This window comes from Poecilia reticulata, linkage group LG14 (assembly GCF_000633615.1).
Source record: "Poecilia reticulata strain Guanapo linkage group LG14, Guppy_female_1.0+MT, whole genome shotgun sequence".
Taxonomy (NCBI): Eukaryota; Metazoa; Chordata; class Actinopteri; order Cyprinodontiformes; family Poeciliidae; genus Poecilia; species Poecilia reticulata.
In genome coordinates this window covers 5514178-5533941 of record NC_024344.1, presented here as the reverse complement: position 1 = coordinate 5533941, position 19764 = coordinate 5514178, and the positions used below count along the sequence as shown (strand labels likewise).

The 19764-nt window shown below is 38.9% G+C and overlaps 1 protein-coding gene across 3 annotated transcripts; it reads left to right on the top strand.

Moving 5' to 3' along the window:
* Window positions 1-1112: 1112 nt before the first annotated feature.
* supt20 (SPT20 homolog, SAGA complex component) lies at window positions 1113-19439 on the top strand. Of its 3 annotated transcripts, XM_008427281.2 has the most exons (24): window positions 1113-1231; window positions 1708-1803; window positions 1975-2010; window positions 2144-2269; window positions 3404-3539; window positions 3629-3732; window positions 3917-4033; window positions 4129-4182; window positions 5112-5251; window positions 5401-5557; window positions 7213-7269; window positions 7371-7445; window positions 8268-8437; window positions 8517-8549; window positions 8654-8765; window positions 8887-8992; window positions 12549-12707; window positions 13011-13320; window positions 13402-13517; window positions 14251-14306; window positions 14797-14907; window positions 15872-15956; window positions 16636-16724; window positions 19236-19439. In XM_008427281.2, the coding sequence occupies exons 2-24, from the start codon at window positions 1801-1803 to the stop codon at window positions 19380-19382; spliced, it is 2499 nt and encodes an 832-aa protein (XP_008425503.1). In that variant the 5' UTR covers window positions 1113-1231; window positions 1708-1800; the 3' UTR covers window positions 19383-19439. The 3 variants fall into 3 exon arrangements, with proteins under 3 accessions (XP_008425503.1, XP_017164191.1, XP_017164192.1); XM_017308702.1 differs by lacking the exon at window positions 1113-1231 and having other exon boundaries at window positions 1710-1803; window positions 3404-3530; XM_017308703.1 differs by lacking the exons at window positions 1113-1231; window positions 16636-16724 and having other exon boundaries at window positions 1710-1803; window positions 3404-3530; window positions 19236-19344.
* Window positions 19440-19764: the final 325 nt, after the last annotated feature.

The following is a 19764-nucleotide window of genomic DNA, read 5'->3' as shown; positions in this document are numbered from 1 at the left end:
CAAAAACAAAACAAGTGTAAAAAGAAGACCATAACAAATTCTATTTTCAATTTGCCTTAATTTATGAACATGTGAAGGGAGGTGTTCTAATGGGATGAGGCTAAAATTTAACCATCAGGTCTACATGCAAAACATTGCATATGTGGAAAAACTGCATCATGTTGCAGAATTATGTTTCTTCCTTGGGGACAGGAAAACTGATCAACAAGGGCAAGAACAAGGGCATAGTCAAAGACCAGACCCATAATGTACTGTGATTGGGGAAAGATCTGAAAATGCATGGTCATGGGTATTCTAAATTTAAAGTAAATTCAATCTGAGTAATTCTGAGCTAATTTGTATTATGGATGGATGGATGGATGGATGGATGGATGGATGGATGGATGGATGGATGGATGGATGGATGGATGGATGGATGGATGGATAGATAGATAGATAGATAGATAGATAGATAGATAGANAGATAGATAGATAGATAGATAGATAGATAGATAGATAGATAGATAGATAGATAGATAGATAGATAGATAGATAGATAGATAGATAGATAGATAGAATTGCATTTGTCAATCTGGAAAGTGTGAAATACTTGGATAGAGAAGTCATAAAGAAAAATAAATTTTTCAAAATAGCCACGACCAACAGCTGCTTTCCGTTGTGGGCTGGACATAATTTAAAACATAATGTGATATAAGGTCATAATTGGTTAGTTTCTTTACCATTAAGAATTTATTTGGTGCATGTACCTTTTTCATGGAAAAAAAGGTACATGCACCTTTTTTCCGTGAAAAAAGCAGACACACTGCAAGCAGTGTAACTATGCTAAGGTTCCACTGTACTTCAATTGTGACGGGGTAATTTATGTTTTATTTTTCATTACATTGAACAATGAGCAACTTCATGTGCCCATTTTGTATTATTTTGTTACTTTCACTCAATAGTATTATCAATTGGTTTGTCGCCGACATATTTCAAACGCATGTCGTAAACCTGGATGGACAGGTAAAAAGAAAAACTGAATGAATTATTGAACAGGTATTGATCAGTTTTGAGGCATAGGTGCCGGCTGAGGCTCCGCCCACCGCTGCTCAGACCGGAAGTTTAGCTGTTGTTGTCACACTGGAGAAAATGGCTGCTGCTCCGACTTTTTTTCACTGAAGACACTGATATTTCCATTTCATTTTGTTTCATTGCACTGGGGGCTTTTCTCGACCGCTATGCAACCTCAAAGGCAAGTGCGTTCTGCTCGCTGACACCGACCTGTCTCGGCTTTGTTATGTCTCAGACGGTGTAGTGTAGCTTTTAACTTCCAGCTTGTGCTAGCGTTAGCCATGCTAGCCTCAACGGTCAGGCATCACCGAGCTTGTTGCTGTTCAGGCACTCTCTCTGGACTCCATTCACTGTCACTGGAGTTTCATCTGCCACATACATTTTATTCACTCCCGGCTACTTTTGGCGTGTATTTACTTTATTGTAGGATTTTAAGGAAAAATAAAAGATGGAACAACTTAGATTACAGTTCGCTCGTCAGTAACCGTTGGTGTTTTGATATGTTGCATCTGATTGATTGCCAGCAACACTGTTTTAGCATAAGGACTGTGTGAACGACCCGATGGCCACTCTCGGTGTATAGATGTTTACCATCACTTTTCATGGGAGTTTATTTTAACCGACTGCTTGCAATGTGTCTGCTGTTCTGCTGTGCAGGGTGTGAATGGTCACTCTAGGAAGGTGACAGTGTGGGGCAGAAAGGACAGCATCGTAAACTGTCACTCGCCTTGCAGCTGGCAGTGGACCACAATGGTAAATGCAATTTATGAAGTTTTACTTCACCCACGTATTTGTTTTATTTTTACTATAGCTGTTAATCAGATTGTAGCATTTCAGGAAGAAACCTCTCATATGCTCTGATCTCAGGCTGTTTATACATCCAACTGATCTGTTTTTTTTTTTTTTTGATTATCCACCTCAAAGCAACAAGTTCTGGAATATGCATTGGATCGAGCCGAGGTAAAATGTTATTTCAGCCATGCCTGTTCATATAATGGTGGAATAATGTATTTTTAAAAAGTTTTAGGTTAGCATCAATTCTGCAAAGCTTTCCCTATTCTTCGTAATTCACTTTATTATTTGCGTGTTGTAGTACATTGTGGAAAGTGCTCGACAGCGACCAGCGAAAAGAAGAATCTCATCCGGCGGCAGGAAGAGTTTGTATCAGAAGCTCCATGAGCTCTATATTGAAGAATGTGAAAAAGAACCAGAGTTAAAGGTTTGTGTTTGGCTGCTTCGCTCATAAGTTAAATGCTGAATAAATAAATCGGTTAAAAATATCTATTAGAATATATTTATTTTAGTAATTTAATTCAAAAAGTGAAACTTATATTACTTGATTGATTAGGCAAACTTGCATATCTCTTTAATTTTGATGATTAAGGCTTACAGCTAATGAAATCTCTAACATTAACAGTAGCTCAGAAATTTTGAATGTTGAACAGAATAATAAAAAAAATCATGAAGGAAACTCAGGCTCATGATTGGCTTGACAGTTTCAGTTTTCTCAATGCAATGCCTGTTCATGTTGCTTGTATACATTTCCCTTCCACTTTGCTTTACATTTATATGCTTGGATTCAGCACTTTATGAATGGTCAGCTAATAATAAGCACTAATGGTGTCTGTATTTTAAAATAATTATTATTGTAATAAATAGCATATAATTCTGTGATATTATTTAAGGACCATAGTAATTTGCATTAAAATAAAAGTATTCACATTAAGGTTTCAAATATTAGGCTTTATAGAAAGAAAAATGGCAAAAGGTTGAGTTGTTTTGTCTAAATGTGTGGAAGTAAATATCAGTGTTTAAATCGCCTCAGTGTTAGCAGCTACTGTCATTTAACTTAAGCAGGCAAAAAAGATCTATCAAAAGAGTGGAAACATTATGCTTCTTTGGCATTATGTTACAGTCACCTGATTACAGGTGAACTGATTACAATCAGCTGTAACCAGTTACAGCTGATTGTTACTGACAAAATCACCTAGGTGATCGTGTCACCTAACTAACTGTTTTTAAAAATACATGAAATTATTCAGTTGCAGCCATGTAATCATTATTTACTTGTGCCAAGCTGAGTGTGTTGATACTGTTTTTTTTATTCAGACTGAAAACATTTTTCTTCACATTAAAATATTTCAGGCAATATTCATTTTTGCAGCTTTTTAAAATGCACAAATTGGTCTCATTCCAAAAGACCCATTACACATATGCCACAGGTTTAGAGCTGCTTGAAAACATCCACCTATTTTTGTAAAATAAAGCAATATCCTGTCCTTTAGGTTGTACAGTATTCCCGGAAATAGTTCAAACATTCTCTGAGTAGGTCTTTTCCCGTCTCTTTCTGCAGAATCTGAGAAGAAATGTGAATCTACTAGAAAAGCTGGTGTCTCAGGAGTCTGTATCGTGTCTGGTGGTCAACCTGTACCCTGGGAATGAAGGCTATTCGCTAATGCTCAGGGGCAAAAATGGATCCGGTAAAACTAGTTATGTAGAGTTTTTTTTGTTTTTTGTTTTACCTCTACATGTATGTAACATAGTGTTTCTAACCAGATCATTTTGTTCTGCTGTCTAGACTCTGAAACCATCCGTCTCCCATATGAAGAAAGAGAGCTTCTGGAGTACCTGGATGCGGAGGAGTTGCCTCCCATTCTGGTGGATTTGTTGGAGAAATCACAGGTGTGTGAGCAGAGTGGATCCTGCAGTAACAGATTCAGTAACAGCTTCAGATTGAAACCATATAAAGGAGGTGGAAAAATCAGTGATGCACAGTATTTTCTCAATCTCTGACATAATTAGTTTAGGTATTCTCTTAAATTTTAACTGCTGATTGCTGACTGCTGATTTGTGGGTTGTGTCTCAGGTGAACATCTTCCACTGTGGCTGTGTAATAGTTGAGGTGAGAGACTACAGGCAAGCTGGCAATACAAAGATCCCCACCTATCAGAGCAGACACATTCTTCTGCGGCCAACAATGCAGGTAATTTACTGACTGACATAATATGATGTTAAGTTATTGCTGAAACATTTTCTGACTGTTATCCAGAAACTAAAACAACTCTGTTTGCCCTGCAGACTCTAATCTGTGACGTACATGCCATGACCAGTGACCACCACAAGTGGACACAGGTAAATGACCGTGCTAAGTGATAGAGTCGTGAATGTTGGTCTCCTGCACTATCATCATGCACTATCATGCATCTCAGTCTCTGGTATCCTCGGGTTGAAATGCATCCTCGCAGCTACATTCTTAGTTATATAGTCAGGCAACAAAACCTGAAGTAGGATTTTGTTTTGTTAGTAAAATTCTGAAAGTTTTCCTTAAAAACACATTTTCTTTCAGTACCAGAAAACACCTGGTACTGAAAGCTATCCATGCTCTACCTGACATTAATGTTGGTCAGCAATTCTTTACCCAAAGCTTTAGTACATTTATATAAGTATATGAACATATTATATAAACAGTTTTCAAGACACTGCTTTTAATCAGAGCCTATGCCACTGTTCTAGAATCTTTAATTGCATTAAGATTACTGACATTGATATTGTTTCTTTGAGTTTTTGTGTCCATTGCTGTTTTATGCTTTTGCATAGATGTATTTCTTATTATTACTCATTTTTCTTCAGTTTTTAAATGAATTAGAATGTGAAAGCTGTTATGTTTGCCAAGATGGTAATGATTTTTTTTTACTTTTTTACTCTGCAATGTCAACTGTACTTGGTAGAAGTTAGCATGATCACAAAGTTTATATGTCTTGCTTTGATTTTATTGTAAATACAAATGCCTACCTTTTTTCTGAATAATGGTTGAAATTGCTTCAAGATTTCTTTCAAAGCTGAGAAACTTTCTAATCCCTTCAATTTGTTTCTACGTGCAAAAAACTCCCTTTATTAAATTCCAATACTGGTTAGAAAGCTTACTGTTCTGCTATTTTTATTTGAATAAACCACATGTAGTGTAGATGTATGTTGTAATTCTAACCACTTCTCATGTTTCTGAATAATTTTTGAAGCCGACTCATTTGTTGGCCTTTTCTCTCGTTTCTTCCCTGCTGTAGGATGATAAATTGCAGCTGGAGAGTCAGTTGATTTTGGCCACAGCTGAACCTCTGTGCCTGGACCCTTCCATTTCTGTTACTTGCACAGCCAACCGTCTGCTCTACAACAAACAGAAAATGAACACTCGCTCGATGAAACGGTACTGAGTACACTCGACGGAGTTGGCAGGGGCTTAGCTTGGTTTTAGTCATACAAAGGGAAAATCTGAAACGGTGGTTATTAAAAGTGAAGTCATGGGATTGTGAAAAGGAAACAGGAGAATAATGCAAACATTTACCTGTTTTGTAGGTGTTTTAAGAGGCACTCCCGGGCTGCTCTGAACAGGCAGCAGGAGCTGTCCCATCTGCCTGTGCCACCACAGCTACGACTCTACGACTACCTTCAGAAGAGGAAGGAAAGGAAACCTACTCCTGTCATAGACTTAAAAATCTCAAAGGTTGGAAATGTAAGTTGATGGTTATTCTCATGCATCAGTTTCTCCAAATACATCAGTTTTTTCCTGCAGCTGAAAAGCAGAGGTGCTAAGAATTTGGAAATTATATTTATTGAGCACACATGACATGTATGTGTGGGTGCAGTTTCTGTAAAACAGGAATTTACTGGCAAAATGACCAGGGTGATATTATGAAGTCTTTAGCATCTTATGGAAAACAGAAGCCATTTATTTTGTTGCATGTTTTTTTCTCTAAACACTTACTGTTACTATAAATAGCAGTTGTTCCTTACCTTAATTCTTACATTTCCAAAAGGCCATTAACATTTCCAATATGTTTCATGACAAATGGAGATGGAAAGGTTGAAAGGATAAAATATAGCAAGTTAGCTTTACTCCAATCAGCCTTACTGTTATCTGCTAAAACTCTTGCTCTCTCTTGCAGCCTGAATGAAACACAAAACTGTCTCAAATAGGGGGCCGCCAATAAATTGACCCCGATTTCCTTAATTTTGAGAAATCTCTCATGAGTAATGGATTTCTTATCCACTGATCCAATCTACCTCTGCAAAGATATGAAAATCAGCCACTGCTCCCTTTTGTTCTGTTGTGAGAAAGGGCCAGTTGACTCATCCATCCACCAGGTCACAACCGCATGGGCTCGTTTAACAATAGTCACCCCATTGTTGCTATATAAATCAACTCTTCGGATTAAAATTTGGCCAAAAATTGGCAGGTCAGGCTTTATAAAGATCAGTGATCGACCAGAAAACTGGAGTCGGTACACCCGTAGTCCCAACATGCAGTAGAACATATATATCATCTCTGTGGTTTAAACATGGCTAACTTTGACCTTTTTTTTACTGTACACATAGAGTATGGGTTAACTTGGTTTACACTTAACTTGGTTTACACTTAAGACAAAGACTGGATTTTTAAAATTTCGGCCAGCCGGTCCACTGATGGAACCAATCATGCTGAAAATCTGTTTACTAGCTAATTTCTCTGTGCAGCTCTTCTTCCAGCCTCCTTGTGACACTGTTATTGAATTAAGTGGGTATAAAAAAATGTATAAATAAATGGAGGTCTGAAGACCATGAAAAGGAATTCATACCGAACAGGCTAATCATGGTTGTTGATCTTCCGATATTTCTCACAGTTTTAAAATGTGTTTGGGTTCCTTATCCAGCTGCGTTATGAATCACTCTTCATAAACATGCAAACCAAAGAATGCATCTGAGAAATCAATTTGTTAGTCGCTTTAATGCTCGTTTCTTCCAGCATCTGTTGTTGGTGTGAGTTTAATGGTTCTCTGTGTTATTTGGTCCTTTGGGCATTCCCACACCTGTTTATTGGAGATACTGCAGTGCTACTAGTACTAAATTCAGAGATTGTTTAATCTATATTTTTACTCAAATCTGTGAGCCAAAATTAAAGCAAGACTAAAAATATGTTATAGCCAACATTATTATAGCTGTAATGATCGGCATGTCATCTAGGAGCAGTAGAAATAATTGCTGCTTTTCTGTTTTTAAATATAACATTAAATCTTGGAATACTTTAATATTGGATCTTGGTACACATATCAAAGAATTTCATTCCAATCCAAGCCTAACCCAGAGTTAACATCTCTGTTTATTGTCATCTGTGCTTCTCAACATTCACAGTGTGTCGACATGTGGAAGCAGAACAACTGCCAGCTAACTGTACCGAAGGAGATTGATGTGAGTAACACGGGATCATTAAAACGCTACTTTAAAACTAAAGGATGATTTGTTCAAATGCGTGCCCAGCCGTCCTGATGTTTTTTGTGGTTCTTCTGTAGGTGGAAAAGTATGCCGTGGTTGAGAAATCTTTGCAGTTGGGAGACACTCAAACCACTGTGATCTGGCCTGCTGAAGTAAGTTTGGCTCTTGCATTTAACACTCCCTGAGGATGAAAAGCAATGCTGCATGTGTGCTGTCAGAAGAAAAAGCTGCAAGTGCTTGTTAAAAATGTTTATGGCCCCATTAAAAACCAAGTTAATTATTTTGACCAGCTATATTATACAACATGACCACACCGTATCTTTAATTTAGTGTGCATAAAGGAAATAATAAAAACAGGAACTGGTTGGAACTGTTTTAAATTTCACTCCTGTTTCTACTAATGTCCTTAGAAAAGCCTGAGTGTTGTTTTCTATGGGGTGCATTGTTTCTTCTTAGATATGAGGTTCCTACAAAGTCTGGAAAAATATTAAATATTTCTCAAGTGTTTACTGGGTTTTCATGGATGCTGAAAAAGTATCTGCTACACATTGTTGCAGCTAGACATCTGTCCATTTATTCCTGTATACTTTCATTTTATTTCTTTCCTTTTTTTATGTTGTTTTTTTCTTGCTTTTATATTTGTATTTTTGTATTTACACATAGAAGAAATAAAATTGAGAAATTTACATATTAAAATTTTCTACTTGCTCATTTTGGAAGGTCACTGGAATAAAATTGGGTATTTTTAAGAAGTTAAGGCCTAAAATATAGAGACTGCTTAGCATGTTTTTTGTAATCAGCCAGGAGTGCAAGACAACAAAATCATTAAATACATTTCCAGGTCAGATAATGTGTAAATAATTAAAATGTGACTTCGCAAAGACAAGTTATCAGATTCACATTGGACAACTTGTCAAAAAGATGAAAGTCTGTACTTTTGTGGATGAAATGACATTGAGGGTCTGCCTAAACAGGAAGTTATAGATGACTACACATTTGAATGTGAAGTGGGCGGCCAAGCTCAGAGAACCAAGGTGTCCATCTTCCAGTCGATGGGGGACCCGCTGGTTTACGGGAAGATCTACTCTGCTAAAGAAACAAAGGCAGAGGAGGACAGCCCAGATTTAAAGCTTATACACCCGACGTAAGGATACCAGCATCAAATACATTTTTCCTGACATAATTGGATTTTAATTCATTTATTTTCATTGTTGGATTTGCAGTTTCCTCATAGGGTCAAAGATCGATGCAGAAAGGTCAGTGTCATCTTTTAGTTTGTCGATTGTTCCCTAATCCTGTAATACAGTTTTATTTAGTGCACTTTTAATTAATTCTGTACATTTTTTTATCTGTTTCACAGGTTTCTTACCCAGTACAAAGGAGTCTATGAGAAAGATGTGAAGTGTGAGGTCAGGATGTCCCATAACTCAGGCAACGTGGGACAGGGGCCTCCCTCTCCCAGCAAAGATGAGGTAAGAATCTTCCTTTCTTTGAGGGTTTGTAACCACTGCTTCATTAAGACCAACTGAATTGGTTTTACGTTATGTGATGTCTTGATTAGACCTTTATGATTTGCCATGATGTCATCTGCAGGGTGATGGTATTTCTCCTCTTGTACAGACGTCTGTGTTAGGAAAAGGGGTGAAGCATCGACCCCCTCCCATAAAACTGCCTTCAGGATCGGGCAGCAGCTCCTCAGGTACGTCCCACATGGTTCCTACCAACTCTGGAAAATTCTGGAAATTGATTTTATGTATTTTCAAGGTCTGGATTAAGTAAGCAGAAAATTGAGAAATATTTATATTTTTTGTTTTTCTCAGTCTCATTTGCTAGATTTTATTTGTCCATTCATCTCTACATTATTCGTCCATCATTCATCTGTTTATCCAGCCTTTCATTGACACATCTGTTATACATTTATTAGTAATCTAATAACTTTTCAAACAATCTATTTCTATCTATCTATTTCTCCACACAAGTGTGTCTATATTGTCTATATTTTTAGTTTCTTCCTTTCTATTTTTCTTTCTGTCTTTCTTTCGCATTACATGCTGGGGTTGGGCGTGTGGTGAGTGGAATAAGAGATAAAATTTATTTTCTTTAACTAATTTTTGTTTGTTTTTATGTCTGGATTGGTATTTGTTTTTTGCAGTGTGGTTTCAACAGTAGTGCTTTATGGTTACTGGTCGCGTTTTTTCTGCAGGGTTGGCGTCCTTAAAGACACCAACCCTGTTACTGAGACATGGAGTGAGAGTGGAAATATGGAAATATTGCATATGCCTCTCTTATGACTAAGGGGTTTATTGTTTTTGTCAAGCAGCCCAAGTTGGTTACTCAACTTGCTAAAAGTGAAATTGCAATAAATTATGAGTTTATTAAAATTTCCCTTTTAGCTGTTCTGTCCACCCGGATTACACTGTCCGGAGTTCCACCCTTTGTATCTAACAAAGCGCTAGCACAGGAGCATACATGATTCGGAAGAATAGTTTGGTCTGTAGGGATTCCAAACTTAAACACGTTCAATCTCTCCGTAGGCAGATGTTTCTGTACTTGGATTCACCAACCCAGTCATTAGATGTCTCTTTCCATGGTAAACACAAGGAAGGGATATTATGTGGTTTAAGCCAGCTTAGGTGTTTTGAAGTATTTTGAGTGTGAAGTTTGGGGCATCTAGATGTAAGTATTATTAATTTAGTGCAGTGCGTTACAGTAAGGGGAAAATAAGGCAGAAAAACTGTTGAGGAACAATTCAAAATCACTTGTTCGTTTTTCTCGCTCTCTGTGTCATCTATGCGACACGCAGTCCCATTGCCATAGCAACTGACTGACAACACCAATGATGTATCAGGATTCACACCAAAAAACACAAAAACATTTCCCACACAAAGAACAGAACATTCACTTTGTTGCAGTATTATGTTTTCAGGCTTGATAACTATTTTATGATTATTAGTAAGTGATTGTCTGAACACAGCAGTGGTAGCTTAGTAGATTAACTAATTTAATCTTCTTCTCTACTAATGATCTGTCAGATTTGGTGTGTGGGTCGTGTCTTTTTTTTTCTTTAACTGAACCAAAACACACCGAGGTCCACAGCACATCAACATGTTAAGGTTGCCAAAGTCAAGCTAGCTTAACTGACCTGCTGCCCTCTCCCTTGCTATTTATTTATTTTTTTATTAAAAATTTTTCTGACCTTGTTGACAATTAGTTGCAAAGTACTGCATCCCTCTTTCTTGTATATTTCACGCATAGATTTAAAATTTTGCGTGTTATGTTGACAACTTGATCGAAAAAACAATAATAGCCATCATTGGCAAGCAATTGTTTGCCTTCCACACAGAGCTGGAGGGCGGGATCTTCCACACGTGACGTCACGCTGCAAAGTGTCTATAGATGTTACATCTGAGACTGCTCCTTCCAGGCTGCAAATTTCTCAAAAGCTGTTTGGTGGATGTGGATACTTTTTGGTTACCTTTGGCTCGGCTGCTTCTCTGGAAAGCTACACGTCTTGGACTGGATAAACATCTTTTTTATGTCAAAAACATCAGCGCTCAATCTGACCTTGTTGGCACATTTCTGTTGCTCGGTAATTGATGCTTGGAGAACCTTAAAGATTTTCCGGGATTCGGATCTTCGACCTGGCATGTGGATTTTGGAGGAACCACGGTTCTGTAACGACTTTGTTACACAAGACTGATGTCGTCATCCACAATAAGGACTAAATTTGTCCAAGCTGGGTTTGTGAAAGTTGGTCACCTTGCAAGAGTTTCAATGAAAAGGGTGCAATAATTAGATCAAGTCTTTCAGAATTCTGAAGAAGATTTCGGAAGTAGTCTGGCAGTCCTGACCTGTGCCACTTAGAGTATTAGATGAAAACAGTGCTCTAGTTGACCAATGGAACAATGAATAGAAATACATATTTCCAGTACTTTCAGTCATTCCAGTTTTTGATTGTTTGTATGAGAGTAGATTGCTTCTTTCTCTGAAAATGCCTGTCATGAGGTCTCAGTTCCTGTGGAAAGAAGCAGCTCTGTCAAAGTTGTGCTCTCTGGCTTGTGTGAGAGAGTTGAGGTGGACTCAGATTTTTGGATCGTATCTTACCCCTAAAGGCAGACGGAGGATCCTGTGTAAGCTACCTGTTGAAAAGCAGGTTGGTGACCTCCAGTGGAAGTTTATATACAGTATGGTCAATATCTAGAAACCAATACAGGGCTCACTTTGACCAAATTGCTCAGGAGGAATTTTCTTTTAGCAGACATCAAACGACACTGGAAGATTTGTTTTTGTCTTGTTGAGTGTTAAAAAGCTAGTTTAAGATTTTGCAAGACTGTTTGGAAGCTCCGAGCGAACATATTTCTACAGCTGTTTTTGTTTGTGGTCTTAAATATACAGCTAGTAAAAGTAAAATTCTTGTTTTACTTAATTTCCTTTCGGAATGGTAAAGTTTACAATTTGGAAAACAAGGAAGAATGAAATGTTTGGGCAGGATTGGAATGTGGTGCAACGTGGTGTTAAGTTTTAAGGGGTTTGTTGCATCAAGACCCACAGTGGAGCAATAAGTCTGTATGTTTACAGACTTTTGGGATATTACACATGTTTATCTTCACTGGGAGATGATGACATACTCAATTTGTACTTTTAGAAAATTTTTCTTTGTGTGCAGTTTTTTTAAACACATGGATTTAAGAAATTCATGTTTTTTTTTAATCCACATGGATTTTGTTGATTTTGTTTAACATTTTAGATTTTATTTTCTTTCATGTGAGTAATTGTATTTTGTGGAATTGTGATGAATAAATATGAGTTAAAGGTCTCCGTCTCTCTCTCTCTGTCTCTCTCTCATTCTTTCTTTGTTTATTTCTCTCCATCCGTCCTTCATTTGAATAATTAACAGGGTTAAATGCTTACTAACTTTAGTTATTTTACTATTGTTTTTTAAGTTACTCTTCATTTTAACAAATACAACTGTGTCACCAGTGGAAAAAGAGAGTTAATCCAGGCTTCGTTATGAAAACAATGAACAGCATATGATGTCTTAGTTTTCTCAGGTTCCAGTACACAAACATGTCAGTGGGGTAGGAAAGAGATTAACCTTCCGAAATCACCAACTTAAAACCAAATGTTTACCAGATGTTTTCTAATCCTAAGGATCACAGCACCATGTGGGATTGTTAGTACCTAACTTAAGCTTTATAAAGGGTTAAACAAAGCTTTCCGAGTATTTATGTAAAGAGTGATGATCTTCTTTCCAGGTAATCCGTATAGTTCGCAAACCACAAGTGGTTTACTAAAGTGTCCTACGCCGCCACCTCCAGCCAAAAGCCAGTCTCTGAACAGGAAGCACTCCATGGAGCTGGGCCAGGTGGGCCTGCTGTCACCTGCCTCCCTCTCTCCGATGGGCTCCACGCAGAGTGAGTACTGCCAACTCTGACTAACTCTTGGGCTCAGCGTGAGCTGTGCTGGAGCGTGCTGCGCCAGCTCGTCTCCCAGCTTCCAAGTTTAACAGATGTGAATTTTTTATGACCAATTCTGATGGATTACCCCAGCAAGAGACCAAATCTCAAGAAGTTTGGAAAAATATGGGAACAAGCTTGAAACCTTTGGGAAATGTTGGAATTTTTTTTAATACATATCATCTTGTCACTAAATGATCATAAAAAGATATTCTTACTAAGCCTCATATTCTTTCTGGACATATTTTTTCTCCTCTTCAGGATCGGGAACCCCTAAGCCTTCTACTCCTACACCCACCAACACACCATGCTCAACCCCTCACCCTACTGATGCGCTCTCCACGCCCCTCTCAGTGACCCCTACCCCCTCGGATCCTGCCATGGTCCAGGGCCAGTCACAAGCTCCCCTGCTCACACCTTTCGCCCAGCAGCAGCTGGCTCTTAGCCAGCCTCTACCTGTCATGTCCATCCCTCTTCCCACCATGGGGACATCGATCACCACAGGATCCACCTCTTCACAAGTTATGGCAAACCCAGGGCTCAACTTCATAAACGTGGTCAGCTCTGTCTGGTAAGAAATAAGTAGCATTGGATGCCTTGTCATTTGCTAATCATTGTGCGTTCTAGTATTGACTTGGCATTGTCTCTGTAGCAGTCCCCAGACTTTAATGAGTGGCTCCAACCCAATGCTGGGTCCGGGTCTTAATCTGAGTGGAATCCTGCCACCTGCGGGGTTGATGTCCACCATGCAGTCCAGTGCCCAGACTGGTAAGCACTCACTGGCACTAATGCTCTAACTTATTGTAGACACATATTAGGAGCGGTTCCTAATATTAAACATTCAAAAATCAGACAGGACTGTTTTTCCATATTTTTTTTAATAAATTTAAAATGAGCCTTTTTTTTTAAATATCTGCTTGAAAAACTGTAATACCAATATTTCACCAGTAGGTGTCATAGTACCTCATGCCACTCTTGAGGTCAGACTGAATAATTTGTTGCTTCAGCAGTTTCATGCCAATGAACTGAACAACACTTAAAGCACACAGCCAAAGATTTTCCTACAATTCTTTAATAAAAAAAATTGTCTAAAAAAATAGTTCCAGAATAATTGTATTTAGGGATGCATCGATATCAGCTGATGTGAGTCATTCGGTAAAATCTTTGCTTTTTTTTATATATATAGATGGGAACTTGCAATGCTACAAAAATATTAATATTAATCAGTTAATGCATTAAACATTCTGATTCTTTCTGTCCAATATTTGTACATTGCGTCCCAAAACGTAGCAACGTAAGCACTTACTGTAAATAAGAACATTTTTACTTAATATAAACTCAAAATGAGTAACATTGTAAAACAACCCTACCTTATCTTATGTTTATATGTAACATATATATAACGATCAAGTTAAAGATGTCACAAGGATCTAATAAGTTTGTGTTGAAGTACAAAGCGTATTAGTTGTTTATTCTGTTATGTGGTTCTGGTTTGTTACAGGGAGTCCTTTTGGTCTGAACAACAGTGCTGGACTGAGACCGCTGAACCTGTTACAGGTACGCCTCTCTCTCAGTCACTCTAAGGAGCATGTTGATGGATTTTTCCTCACCCTTACCTTCGTTGCCACGTGATGTGTGAACCAGTTGCACAGATTAAACTTTCTTTTATTCCCTTCCATCTCATTGCATATGTAAAGCAAAGTACCATACCTCTTACTAAAGTGACATTTTATACTCGATTGGAAACTATTGTTGCTACTGTCTGACTGGAAGTGCTTAGTCTTTGCCGGGGGAATAGCAGTAAACTAGAAGAATCCCTCTTGTGAATCCAGTTTAGTTCTGACTATTTCTTTGTAGGAACAGTCTAAGTTGAGCTCCTTTTTAACTCTCCCATCTCCTTCTTCCTCCCCTTTCCATCACATGTACACGATTTCCCTCCCTCCGCCCGTTCTGTCCTCCCATCCTCCATTCGTCCTCATCTCCTTGTGTTTTACTCCCCTACTTTTTTGTGTGTGCGTGTTGGTGTGTCCATGTTATTCATCTCCAGATCCCCCCTGGTCCTTACATCCTTAACTCTCTGCAGCAGCAGCAGCTGTCCCAGTTCTCCCCACAGCAGAGTCAGTCAGCTACATCCAGTCCTCAACAGCAGGGGGAGATGGTGAGACAGATATTTGAACACGCACTGCCAGCAGTAAAGACTGTACAATCAAAGATGTGCAAAATATGTTGGCTAGAGCCTGTGACTTCTACTACAATAGCAACATTTGAAACCAATTTCCAAACCAATTTCATCATGGTGGTGGCATCGTGATGATGTGGGGATGCTTTTGTTGATCTGGATTGACGGGAAATGGATGAAGCTGAATACATGGGAAATACAGGACAGGAACTTGTTAGAAGCTGTTTTGCAAAAGTAACCAACCTAAACATGCAGTCAGAGCAACATTTAAATGTTTGCATAAATTATATTTATGTGACAGAATGACCCAGTCAAAGAAATATAACCATGAATCTATTTTAAGTCTCCATCCATTCTGACTGAGCTCAGGCTACTTTTCAAAGAATAATGGGCAAAAATGGTTTTGTCTTGACTGTTTGTAACACACATTTCAGCAACAATTCGCTTCAAAGTGCTTTACATGATAAAACTTAACATACGCAAAAATTGTAGCTGTAGTTGCAAGATAAATGTCTTCTATGAGATATTGTTGTGGGAGCCTGGAATGCAAACACACACTGCACTTTTCAGATTTAAAAGAAGAAAAAAAAACATTCTCATTTTCTTTCCATTTCACAATCCTCTGCCACTTTGCTTACCTGTTCATGCTTAAGTAAGGCATGCCCCACAGCATGATGCTGCCACCACCATGCTTCACATTTTCAGATTGGGGACGTTATATTGGCATTTTTTAAGTCTTTTTCTTCAACATATTTCCTGATTATGTCAATCAGGAAATATGTTGAAGAAAAAAGTTGTGTAAATACTTTTGTGAGTCACTGTATTATTATTTCTACCTGCACATCTCCTCTACGTGTTTCTGTAAAGCACACGTGTTTGTGATTGTACACGTTTGTCTCTGTTGTCAGCTGCGTGTAATTTTACCTGCTGTCTGTCGTTTCAGAGCGACCAAGGATCCGATCAGAGTTTAGGAAACCAGCAGACGGCTGTCATCAATCTCGGAAGCTTCATGTCTCCACAGACAGCAGGTATGAGCCACGCCGACTCACCAGCACAGCACCACACACATCTTCTGCTCTCAATCACTACGTTAACCTGCTTCCACACAGATGACACCGTCACACTCACTACTATGAATCAGACATGATGTGTTATTGTGTTTATGATTGTATTTGCTGTTCATAATATGTAAATAACTATGATCATTTTGTTGAAGTTAGTTATTGTTCTTTTCTTAGAGGAACGTGTAAAACTGGCAGGAGAGACTCAACTTCCCCCTCTTCTCTGCTACATTCTCTCTTTTTTTCATTCCCTCTGTTACTTTATTTTATTTTTTTGCCTTCACCCTTTTCCCCCGTTCTGTATTGCCCTCCTTCCTCTCAAATCACTCTATTCCTTAATGCCTTAACTCCCCACCCAATTCATGCTATTTGCCCATAATCCATGCACATGATCATTTTTAATGTGGAACTGGATTCCCTCCAATGTTCCACCTTTTTGCCCTCTCGTTTCATCTGTCTGTGTGGTACTTTAACTGAAACTGCACTCTTCCCCCTCCTCATCCTCACAAATGTTTTCCTCTGTGTGCCTATTCTCTCCTCACACTTCACCCCCATGTCTCTTTCTGACCTTCTCCCTCTCATCATCACCCATTTCCTACTTGGGGTTCCCCGTTCTCCCCCATCCACCTCCTCCCCCTCCCCTTAGTGCTGTCCCAGTTGGGCTGTGGGCTGGACGGGTCTGGGCCCCCGCTGCCTTCTCCAAGGCTTCAGCAGCAGCACCAGCCACAGATTCAAGTAATACAGCAACATTAACATTTATATACACTCAGAGAGGTTTGTAGGAAGCGAACACAGAGACGGGAGCAAGCAGCCAATCGACTGTGGCTTTATTCACCAGGCAGCTGTTTGTTGTGCTGTTCTATAAACTTTGAGAAAATGAAGGAACACATAAAAAATTTTTTTTATGTTTCCAATTTTTTAGCAGGCAATTTTTTCTTCTTTTTTTTTTTTCAATTGTTTTGCATAGAGTGCATTGAAAAAGTATTCATACTCCTTAGAATTTCTTGACATTTTGTCACGTTAGAACCACAAAAGCCCAACACAAACCAGTGCGTTATCACAAACGTATATGTTATTTTCGAATTTTGGCACAAATAAAAATCTGAAAAGTCTGGCATGCATTTATTTCCAGACTCCTTTCCTCTGACGCCTCTTAATAAAATTCAGTGCAGCCTTCAGTTTGAGGAGTTACTTCTGTTGTAAATGGTCTACTGAAATCCAGCTGTTTTTTAAAGACTTTAGAAGTTGGAAAGCATTAGCAAACAAAAAGCCTTATGAAAACCAAGAACTGTCCAATCCATCATCTTAAAATAAAATGCGTATGAAACAACTACAACCCTGCCAAGATGTGACGATCCACCTGACTGCCAGGCCAGGAAAGGACAGCGTTAAAAATACAAGCAGCCAACAGCACTGTTCACATGAGACAGTATGTTGACAGGACCCATCCACTCCACAAATCTGGTGTTTGGAAGAGCTGCAAGAAAAACATTGTTGAAAGAAGCCAAAAGAAGTCTGTTTGATGTTTGCCTCAAGCTATGTAGGGAATACAGTTCATATGTGAATGAAGGTGTTCAGGCCAAATAAGACAAAAATTACAATGTAAAGACACAGTTGGTTGGAAAGTGAAACTAAATGCAGGAAAATCTGTTTGAAAATGAAAAAAGTTTGAGACCTGGGTAGAGTGGAGCTTACTACCAGACAATGTCAAAGTCAGTGACTCAATGCAATCAGCACCAATTCTTTATAGATTTATTTTTTTTGTACGATTGTGACTACATTGGAATGTAAGAGACTGAATTCAATTCAGCCTGTATGATTGGCTTTACCTGATTGTACATTTACATATGTAAATATGTGGTAAAAAAAAAAATTAGCTGAAATAACACAGTCTGAACATAAAACCAGAGCTGCAGTGAAATAACAAAGTACAGACCTTCATCAAACCGAGAATCTGTTGCAAGATTTAAAATTTGCTGTTAAAAAGAGGCTTCCCTTATAATCTCACTGAGCTTTATCTGTTTTACAAAACAAAGTGAGCAAACAATACAATTTTCTGGATGTGCAAAGCTGGTAGGACACACATAAACCATGGGGATGTAACTGCAGCAAAATGTGGTTCGACAAAGTGTTGAATCGACGGGAGCGTGTGCTTGCCAGACTTTTCAGATTTTTATTAGTGAAATGTACTACATGTCCCATACCGCACCACAACAGCTAGTTACTCGATGGGGTGCACATAAGCGCTGCTTGTTGGAACGTCAGAGGAAGAAAACAATGATACCAAACAATAACTAAGTCATCCCTGCTTCGTCCTCAAGTGTGGAGCAAGTTCTGCGCTTTACATCAAAGTCGGTTGGAAAAACTTTTTGCAAAAGTTTACCTGAAACAGAATACCTTTTCAAAGCACTAAGTACATTTAGAATTTGACAACACCTAAATGTTAACAGAATAAGTTGCATATCGTATTTTAGTCCAAAAGACGCACGAAACATTAAGCACTGGATTTTTTTTGGGTGTGCTCTTTCCTGGTAATAGCTTTAGCTGAGATCATTAAAGTTCGGATTTTCATCCAAAGCGTTCTCAACTTAATATGTTTAAGTTCTTTCTGCTGTGCTGTACGTTTGGGTTTCTCCCAACAACCCACATATGTCAAAGCTTATGACACTTCCAATGGCAGCAACTAACAGCGTGTCAGACCAGAAGGCAGGCATGGTCTAAAACGGCATTTAGCAGTGACATGTTCAGTATCTGTGCTGGCGCCAAACTGTTGAAAGGTTCCTGTGATCATAGGCTGATAGGCTGCAGGCATGAATGGAAGGGTTTTCCTCACTCTCGGTTGCTGGGCTGCATGTTTGTCTTCACTGGGATCACAGCCAATAACGTGTGTCTCCAGACACAACTGGTGCTGCTTGACTGCATCCTGCCTCACTCCCCAACACTTCCTCTCCCTCCCTTCTGAAAACCATTAACCTCTCTTCTGTATTTCTCCGCACACTCCTCTTGTATGTTGTGCAAACCGGCCTTTAAGTCAGCTTCACTAACCCTCGCTAACGTGGCACAAAGCATATTAGAGACGATTCGGTTTCAAGTGAGGCGAGGCTGCTTCGCGTCAGGGGCAGTTAAAGTGTTAACCAGTGCCAGAGATGATAACATGTAGATTAAGAAGCTCTCATTTTTTGTGATTATTCAGCTTAAAAACAGTGAGACTTTTCTGATTTGTTTGTTTACTTTTTTATTGAACAGTTGCAATTCTTGCAGCACCAAATGCAGCAGCAGCAAATGGCTATGGGAGCAGCGGTTCCTCAGGTGGGAGCGCCACGGCAACATACCGGCAGTCAGCCAAGAAGTAAGAGGAAGAGGAGCACGCCACAGCCCCTCCCAAAGTCATAGCAGACAGAAGTCACACTAAAACCCCCAGCCCTACACACACACACACACACACACACACACAAGGACATGAATGATCAATACTGTGCTGTTTGTCTGCCTCACTTTTAAGACAGCAGACAAAAGACTTGTTTATGCTTTTTCTATCTGATAAATTTGTATGTATTGGTTCTCAGAAGTTTTGGAAAACCAAAACGTCCACTGTGGAGGATCACGTTTTTACAACAGGGACTACTTATCAAATGGGATGGTCCAGAAGAAGGTGGGTCTGGTAAGCAACGGGCCTCCATGGTTACAATGTCCTGTTAGGAAGACTTTTTTGTTGAGTTTTGTGAGGACTGAGAGGAGCCCGAATGCACATTCTCAGGAGGATTTTGCACGGGGC

Coding starts and splice junctions, on each gene's coding strand:
- supt20 (XM_008427281.2), top strand. Junction 12,708..13,010: donor TCCGATGGGCTCCACGCAGA/GTGAGTACTGCC, acceptor TCTCCTCTTCAG/GATCGGGAACCCCTAAGCCT. Junction 15,957..16,635: donor CATGTCTCCACAGACAGCAG/GTATGAGCCACG, acceptor CCCTCCCCTTAG/TGCTGTCCCAGTTGGGCTGT.